This window comes from Peromyscus leucopus, chromosome 5 (genome assembly GCF_004664715.2).
Source record: "Peromyscus leucopus breed LL Stock chromosome 5, UCI_PerLeu_2.1, whole genome shotgun sequence".
Classification (NCBI taxonomy): domain Eukaryota; kingdom Metazoa; phylum Chordata; class Mammalia; order Rodentia; family Cricetidae; genus Peromyscus; species Peromyscus leucopus.
Genome location: NC_051067.1, coordinates 113,402,752 through 113,411,837, shown reverse-complemented (window position 1 = coordinate 113,411,837; position 9,086 = coordinate 113,402,752). Strand labels below are relative to the sequence as shown.

The following is a 9,086-nucleotide window of genomic DNA, read 5'->3' as shown; positions in this document are numbered from 1 at the left end:
AGAGACTGCTTTACTAAAGAGCCAAGTGCCCGACAAGCGCCGAGAGCCACACCGTCCTGTGTCCCTAGCCTTGGGGACACAGCGTAGGTGAATCTAACTTCTAGAGGCTGGAGCAGCTCAGCTTGCCCTAGGCCCTGTGGTCAATGGCAGAATCATGGAGGAAGCCAGTTCATGAAAACTTATGCAGATGATGGACTCTAGTCTTCAAGTTCATGCTGGGGGTTGGAGGGTCCAAAGTGGGAGTTTGGAGAGGTCAGAGTGGGGGATGGCTAAGTATTTTTGGAATGGCCATGAAATTCTGGGGAATGCAGAAAAGGGGAGAGCTGAGGAAATGTAGCAGCAGCTTTGCCCTTGAACTCAGCATCAGAGCAGGTCCCACGCACTGCCTGGCTCTGTGTTGGCAGCCTGGGGCTGGAGGCACTGTCTACAGGTCAGGGTGGACGTGTGGATGTGCAGAGGCTGAGAGAGCCAAGAAGCTGTTGTATTTACGAGTAGGGTGCCTGATGTCTCTCCTGCAGAGCCGTGAACACCCCAGACTTCTTGTCCCTTTGGTCAAGGGATCTGGACAGTTATTCCCTTACCTTTTCCTGTTATTTTCATCACATGAGAAGCTTATTTTTCAAATACACTCCTTGGGGACAGGAGAGGTAGCTCAATCTTTTTTTTTACACAGCATTGAAAAGCTGCTCAGAATTTCTTTCTTTTTTTTTTTTTTTGGAAGAATTTTTTTTATTTATTTTTTAAATTACACTCATGATATTAATCACATTTGTGGTATTCATAGATTACATTTGCAGTATTCATTCAATTATATATATATATTAATTTTAAATGTCGAATATCATTTCTTGAAGGGGGTAGGAGGTCTTAATTACAGGCTTACAGCATAATGGGAGGACCCAGGAGGGCAGAAGTTCGATACTGATGTTTTACAATCTTGCATCTAAGCTGTTAACGCCCATTATTCAGGATACACAGACAAGGAACTTCCCTTAAGCATTCAGGAGGGTGGAACCTGGCAGGGAATTAGCATTGGGAGGATATCAAGGTCAAGGTCAGCAAGTAAGGCAACAGTTACCCAAAACGGGGGCCAGGGCCCTGCAGGTCCCCCTTTTATTAAAAAATGAGCTTCTGACTTGGGTTGCATGGGACGTCAGCAGGTCACCTTACCCATCATGGAGACACCTGAGGCAGCTCAATCTTAAGAGTGCACACAGCTCTTGCAGAGGGCTCGAGTTCCATACCCAGCACTCCCATTGGGTAGCTCACAATACCTTGTAACTCCAGCTACCAGAGGATCTGACATCTCTGACCTCCATGGCCACCTACACTCATGTGCATATACACACATAATTTTAAAAAAATAAAAAAGAAATCGTAAAAACAATGGACTTCTGGTGTAAAGGAAACACTTTATACCTTAATTAGGGCATTGCCTTCACCCTTAAGCTCCGCACATCAGGAGCCAGTATGACACCGCAGCACGTGAAGTCACTGCCACACAAGCCTCACAATGGGAATTCCACACCAGATGTGGTGGAGCCTGTCTATAATCCCAGCACTCCTACATTGAGATGGGAGATGGAGACAGGAAAATGTCTGGAAACTCATGGTCCAGCTAGTCTGGACCATGCAGTATGGTAGAAACAAGAGCAATCCTGCCTCAAAGTGTTCACAGTCATCTTCTGACCTCCACACAAATGTCATACCATATGTGGGTACACACACACACACACACACACACACACACACACACACACACACACAAGATGAGTGTGTCATTTAGAGTAGAAAAATAATACCCAATCAGAAAAGAAGGCAAGTGAATTTAACAGTTTTTTAATTATTATCTAAGGATGTAAGTAGCTTTGTAATTGCAAGAATTAGATGTTGGTATGCACAAGCTTTAAATAAATTTTTTAAAATATTTTTTCCCTCCCTCCTTCTCCTATGCCCTGCCAACTCCTTCTTAAATTCATGGCCTCTTAAAAAAAAAAACAAAAAACCATAACCATACTATTCACACTCGAACACACACATGAATAAATATAAGTATAGCCTATTGAGTAAATTTAGTGTTGCAAGCCAGGTGATGGTGGCGCACGCCTTTAACCCCAGCACTCAGGAGGCAGAGGCAGGCAGATCTCTGTGAGTTCTGGGCCAGCCTGGTCTCCAGCACGAGATCCAGGACAGGCACCAAAACTACACAGAGAAACCCTGTCTCGAAAAACAAAACAAAACAAATTTAGTGTTGCTTGTATTCATATTTTCAGGTCTGACCACTTGGTATTGAATAACCAGTTAGGGGACTCATCTCTGGGGAAGATGAATTCTCCCCCTCTCTGCAGTTGATTATTGCTTACAGTCCTTCATCTCGGGGTGGGCTCTGTACAGTTCCTCCCATCTGACTTGCACCGTCAACCTGTACTGGAATTATTCAGGTCTTGTTTAAGCACCATGTTGTTGAGATTTTATGAGAGCAACTATACAAGGTTTTAAAGAGCAAATAGGGGATTGGGAATGGAGCTCAGTTAATAGAGTGCTTGTCTAGCATGCACAAGGCCCTGGGTTCAATCCCAGGCACCATTAAATGAGTCAGAGTCGTGGTGGTCACTTGTAATCCCTGATCTTGGGGTAGAAGCAGGCTATGTTAGACTCTAATACTAAGAGATACTCGAATATGAACGGTGAAATCTAGCAGAAGAGATGAGGTGTTAGTGGTGTGATTCTGCTGTGTTGCCTGTTTGAATTTTTTTCATAGGGAAATGTTGGAAGAAATAGTATTTTTCCCTATTAAAAAAGAATACTTACTTACTTACTTACTTGAGTAAGTATTTCTTGTGGAAATCAGGCACTGATGTGCCCTTAAAGAGGAGTGGGAAAAGAAAATAAATTAGCGCAGGCATGGATACATGCAGCAAAGGGTCATACTTCCAGTGACGTCATGTTAGTTTCTTTCCCAGATGTTTGCATCAGAAAGCACCACCCTAGGTGCCTGAAAACAACAGAAATGTTCTCAGAGTCCCTTGTGACATCTGATGTAAAGGTATTAACTGGACTGGTCCCTTCTGGAAGCCCTAAAGGTAAATCTGTTCTGCACCTCTCCCAGCTTCTGGAGGTGTCACCATGTTGGCAGTCTTGACTTACAAACCTACCGATGATTGGCTCCATCTTCACAGGGTCTTTCTTGGGGTTCTTTGTGACTCCAAGTTTCACTGTTCTGATGAAGATATCATCTGTACTGAAGTGAAGGCCCATCCCGACCTAGTGTGACCTCATATTAACTGGCGTATATCAAAGACCTAGTTTCCAAACAGTCCTATTCACAGGGTTCAGGTGGATAAGAATTTGGGGGAATGGAACATGATTCCTCCCAGTTAAAGATATCACTTGAGCATACAAGCACATGCAACTAAGGAATGCCTTAGGATGAGAGGGAGAATATGAGCATTTTGGTTTTTTTTTTTTTGTTTGTTTGTTTGTTTTTTCGAGACAGGGTTTCCCTGTGTAGCTTTGCGCCTTTCCTGGAACTAGCTTTATTGCTTGATTTCACTCTCAAATCTAAAAAGCAGACTCTCTGGAGACAAGGCCCGAGGCATGTGTTTGTAGCAGGTACCTCATGAAACTCAGAAGCATTATCATGTTTGCAACACACTGTTCTGGAAGGTCAAGGGACAGGGGAAGGTTGGAGCTGGCTTGAGCTTGGCTGGGGTTGTATCTCCAGTTTATCAAAGAACCAGTAAAAGCAGCTTGGCATGGAAGGTTGCTCAGCAAGTATTACCCAAGTACCCCACGTTTGCCCCCTGGGACAGAGCCTTGGGATGAAGCTCAAAGACAGTGCCATCATCCTGGCTCTGCATCTTGATGGTTGTGAGTCTGAACAAGTCACTTCACTTTGCAGAGCTGTGGTTTCCTCGCTCTCTGCCTCCCTTCGTGGGACTGTGTGTGGCTGCAATGAGATCTGGGGAGCAGAAAGTGGGGGTAAACTGTAGCCAAGATTCTGAGTCCCTTCTACTAAGAAGCAGGTAGATTTTCTGCCAGGTAGAAGCGGGTAGATGGTTTGAAAAACTAGAGTTGCTGAGTGCTTGAACCTCCTCGGGCAAGAACTCCTGCTCCCTCGAGGAGCTAGAGAATTAGTGATACTATGGTTGCACAGTTGCCCTTCCTCATGGCCAGGCTTGGTGGGGTCTTCTCTTGACCCACTCATCTCACCCTGTCTGTACTTGGACCTCATCAGTGACGGATGGGCTCCAAAGGCAGGGCTGGCCAAGGCTTCAGGTGACCCCAGGGACTCTCAGGGTCACCTTCCCCTCTCTTTCATTTTTTTCTTTACAACCACAAACATTCTGGATGTCTTCTCTGATGCTTGTTGCTCAGGATAAAAAGACCACTGAGTTCTGTCCCTGTGGGACTTACCTGGCGGTGGGTAGAGACAGACACAACTTACAGGTGGTGCTAAGTGCTGTAACAAAATAAAAATAGTCTGCACACATGACAGAATAATAGAATCCATAATATCTTTTCAACCGGGGTGTCAGAGTGGCTGCCCCAGCACATAAAGGTAGTCATAAAAAGCATCCCTAAAGAATTGATGTTTGGTAAATTAATGCTGGAAAGCAGCTGCCATAGAAGTGTATAAAAATCATTTCAGATGGAAGGAACAGGAAGGGCAAAGGGCCTGAGGTATGAACAAAAGAGGGACTATCCCGTGTGGAGGTAGGGGAAGTGAGATGTGACCAGGGAGTCCATCTTGGTGGGACTCGTAGGTCACCATCAGAAACTGAGAATTCATTTCTAAGAATAGTGGGCAGCCACTGGAAGGCTTTAAGCAGAAAGCTGAAGAAGTGGACTTCATTAAGTAAGCAGTTTTACCTGTGGTAGGTTGAAGGGAGTTAGAGAGTTAGAGGCCATCTATTGGTGAAATTATTAAGGCCACTCCACGTAGTTAAAAGGGAGATTTATTTAGTGGCGTAACTTACAAATGACGGATAGGTAACAGGATCTGGGAAGACATAGCGCAGTCCGGCGGTGTTCTCTGGAGAACTCTGCTCGGTCTACCTCCAGCGTCCAGGGTCCAGGAAACAAGAGAAGGCGGCACATCCGATCTCTGGCCTTCAGGGCCCTCTCTTGGCCACGCCTTGTAGGCGTGACAGTTACCAAAGCCTCAATGGGCGTTGGAACTTCCAGATCAAAGCTGGAATGGCTCCCCAGTACAGCCATCGCTGTTACCCGGGTTGGGGGCCCCGGACTGGCCTAGCGATGAGAATGCAGAGAGTCTGGGATAGTCTTGGTCACAGAACCACTAGAACTAACTGGTGACTTAAATATTGAAACTGAAAAAGGGAGGAGTTTGGGAGGTGCCAATGGCTTTGACCTGAGCAGGTAGGCGTCTTGATCTCTGCAGACGATACTGGGTTTGGGGAGAGTGGTTAATGTTCACTGGGGCCATACTAGGTTTAAGATGACAAGGAAGCTTTTCACATAGTGATTGAACACACGAGATTGGAGCTTGCTGCCAGCATGGTAGCCACTCTGGTGCTGGCTAGTTTATGTCAACCTGACACAAGCCAGAGTCATTTGGGAAGAGAGAATCTCATTTGAGAAAGTGCATCCAAACGATTTGCCTGTAAACAAGACTCTAGGGCATTTTCTTAATTAGTGATTGATGTGGGGGAGCCCACTCAGTGTGGGCAGTGCCACCCCTGGAGCTGTGGTCCTGGGATAATAGGAAAGCAGGCTGAGCAAGCCATGGGGAGCAAGTCTGTAAGCGGCACTCCTGCATGGCCTCTGTATCAGCTCCTGCCTCCAGGTTCCTGCCCTCCTCCAGGGCCTGGCCTGACTTCCCTCAGTGGAAGATTGTGACGTGGAACTGTAAACTGAAATAAATCCTTTCCTCCCCAAGTTGTTTTGGTCATGGTGTTTTGTCACAGCAACCAAAATTCTAAGACACTACTTAGAATAAAATTGAAAAAGGTAACTCCTCTCAGGGTGGTTTTGGTTTGGTTTGGTTTTGATCTTCAGACATGATCTCACTGGCTTGTTGGGAACTCAGTATGTAGAACAGGCTGGCTCTCTTAACTCACAGAAATCCGCCTGCCTCTGCCTCCCAAGTGCTGGGATTAATGGCATGTGCCACCATACCTGGCTTCCTGTAATATACTAGACAGCTCAGATATAGGACATTTTCATCAGTAAAGAAAGTTCTCTTGGGCAGTATTGGTCTAGAACCAAAGCCTCTCTGAGATGACAGTCCCCAAATCAGAGGAGATTGTGTTCTTGGGTGGTGTCTTTGCACCATTCACAAATACCTCCTTTTTGTCCTCTCTGCCTGACATGTTGCAGTAAGTGTTCACCATGGCCATTTCAGACAGATCATTCAGGAGGACAGCCTCCTCCTCTGGGTTGTTTAAGGAATTCATTCCTTTGAGTTAAAACCCTGTGTGACCACCAAGTATAGAATGTGGCACTTAACCATATAAAGTTCCAAATACAGGCTCACCAGGAACTGTCTTCCATCTCCAATTAAAGGGTCCCCTATGCAGCCTTGCCTAATTTCAGCCATGTATAGTGACTACATCTGGAAGTTGTCAGGTTAAATGTGAGGAAGAGAGACATAGACTTATAGGACACAGGACAGCCTGTGTTTCAGGACCAAACATGGCACTTAAGACAGGTACACCAATCCCTGTAAGCAAAAATATCCTCCACTGTAAAATAAAGGAACTAGAGAGTTAGGCTGTGGGCGGGGAGGTAAAACGGGTGTAAGGCAGGTCATTTGCTGTTGGTTAGGAGGTTTGTTTATTATTGTTGTTTTTCAAAAAACCAGTTCAGAGACTATATTGGTGCTTACAATGAAGTTATTTGCATAGGTGTAAACAGTGACAGAATAAATATTTTCTTAAATAAATAGACTATGAAAGAGAAGTGTGGGAATATGCCTCTGGGGTGGTCATATTTGAGGTTATTTATAAATCAATGGTTTTTGTTCTCCTAAAAATATAGCCAATGTCTGGAGGATGTAGCTCAGTTGATAGTTACCTACCACACACCCTGGTTTTGATCCCCAGCACTGCATAAATGCACAAAAATCGGACATGGTGGTCTGTATCTGTAGTCCAGTACCCAGGAGGTCGGGGCAAGAGAATCAGGGGTTTAAGATCACCCTCTGCTGTATAGCAAGTTCAAGGCCAGCTTGTGCTACATGAGCCTCTGTCTCAGAAAATAGAATAAAGAGGTTGGTGAGGTGGCTCAGCAGGTGAAGGTAATTGCTACGAAGCCTAAGGACCTGAGTTTGACCCCTGGGACCCACATGCGAGAGAGAACCAACTTTGAAAAGTTTTCTTCTGGCCTCCACACATGTGCTATGGCATGCACACCTGCACATGTGTGTGCATGCACACGCAGTAACTAAAACTTATCAATAAATTAAAAATAGTCAAGTGCAGTATTGAGAAGACAGTCCCTACAGCTCAGAATGTCACATAATGGATCTGAACTTTGTTTTATATGCATGTTGGATCGATGAGGCAATACAGATTTTAGATGGCTTCCTGGTATTTTCCTTGTGGTAGCACATCCTATAAAGATCCCTGGAAATTCATGAGATAAAAGCTTGAGAGACTGTAGTCTGGGTGATACCTTACCAGTTCTGCAAAAGACCATTTCAAGGCACTGACACCCTGAAGCTGCTGGTGTCTTCATCTGAACCCAGGCTCTGGTCCTTTTCATCCTACTCCTGCAGCAGAGGATGGATTTTGCTAAGAAGGACCCAGAATCCTCAGGCAACTCCCCTTGTTCAATTTCACCAAGCCAAGGTAGTACCTCCAGGAGGGAGATTTGCCCCCACAGATCCCTCTGAGCTCCTAAGTAAGACACCCCCTGGGCAAATGCACTTGTCTGCTTGACTACTTTCTTAGAAGTGTTTCCCTAATTGGAAGTCAGAGGTTAGAGAGGACCCATGCAGATGCAAACAGCTCATGGTGAGATTTGGAAGAGCATCAAGTGAACAGCATGATGCGACATAGTGGTCCATCCCCTGTAATCCGAGCACTTAGGCTTGGGTGGGATGATGGCTATGAGTTCAAGGCTAGCCCAAGCTACAAAGTTAGCCCTAACTCAAAAATAGTTCATGGGAACTGTCAAGATCTAGTAGAGGGGGGGTCTGGCAATGTTTTTCATATATAATACTTTTATTTATTCTTTGAGAGTTTCATACATGTACACAATGAATTTTTAGCATGTCTACCCCAACTCTCTGCTCCAACTTCCCTCCCCTAACACATTCCCCTCCCAACCTCATGTAGTTCTCTTGTCCTCCCCCCCCCCCCCGCCCCCCAGTAAACCAAGTCCAACTAGTACTGTCCATATGCACATGTCTGTGCTGTCATCCATGGCACATGGGCAGCCTGCCAGTGGCCACACCCATCTGGTGAGTCTTGGGTGGTGATTTAGGATGATCAAGCCACTGGCCCCTTCTCTGGTGTCCTGGATTCCCTATATAAGCTGCCTTCTGCTTCTGGGGACAAGGTTGCTGGCGAGGGCAGCAAAGGGGTGTCATTTCATGACTCGAAGCAGTGCCACATTCATGGTCAGCTGAAGGCAAGGGCCTAGGCCTGGCCTAGCACCCTGTCCTTTCCACATTTCTTGAGCAGAGGCAACGTGGTCAGACCACGGCACGGGCTTCCGGTCCATTTCTTTCTGCTCTTCTTCTTACCGTGAATACTGGGATAGTGACCTGGAACTAATCCTGCCGTGACTACGGAAAGGGTCATCATGGCCCTCCTTCGGGGGTTCAGTGGCTTGTCAGTTGTCAAATGTGACCCTCGAGGTACACAAAAGATTGGCCAGAGGTGAGCCTGAAGGGCCTGGCTTCTGGTTTAGACAGAGGGCAGCTTCTTAGAAGCAGGAGCTAGCAGGCCCTGCTGCTTTCACGGCTGTTAAAGTTTCCAGCTCTCTAAGCAGCTCGCCAGCTCTCAGGAGGCCGCTCCTGGGGAGTCCCCGAGGTGGGCTTGTCAACACAAAGCCTTCCTAGCAAAGAAGGCTCTTTCCATGGCTCCAGAAGGCCCTGGCATCATCATCTTTCTCTC

The 9,086-nt window shown here is 46.1% G+C and overlaps 1 protein-coding gene across 1 annotated transcript in view; it reads left to right on the top strand.

Moving 5' to 3' along the window:
* Window positions 1–8,772: 8,772 nt before the first annotated feature.
* LOC114708073 (fatty acid 2-hydroxylase-like) overlaps window positions 8,773–9,086 on the top strand; it is a 37,014-nt gene continuing 36,700 nt past the window's right edge. Inside the window, exons 1-2 of the mRNA XM_028891070.2 lie at window positions 8,773–8,849; window positions 8,943–9,002. Coding sequence (XP_028746903.1) covers window positions 8,773–8,849; window positions 8,943–9,002 — 137 coding nt within the window. The remainder of the gene's footprint in view (window positions 8,850–8,942; window positions 9,003–9,086) is intronic.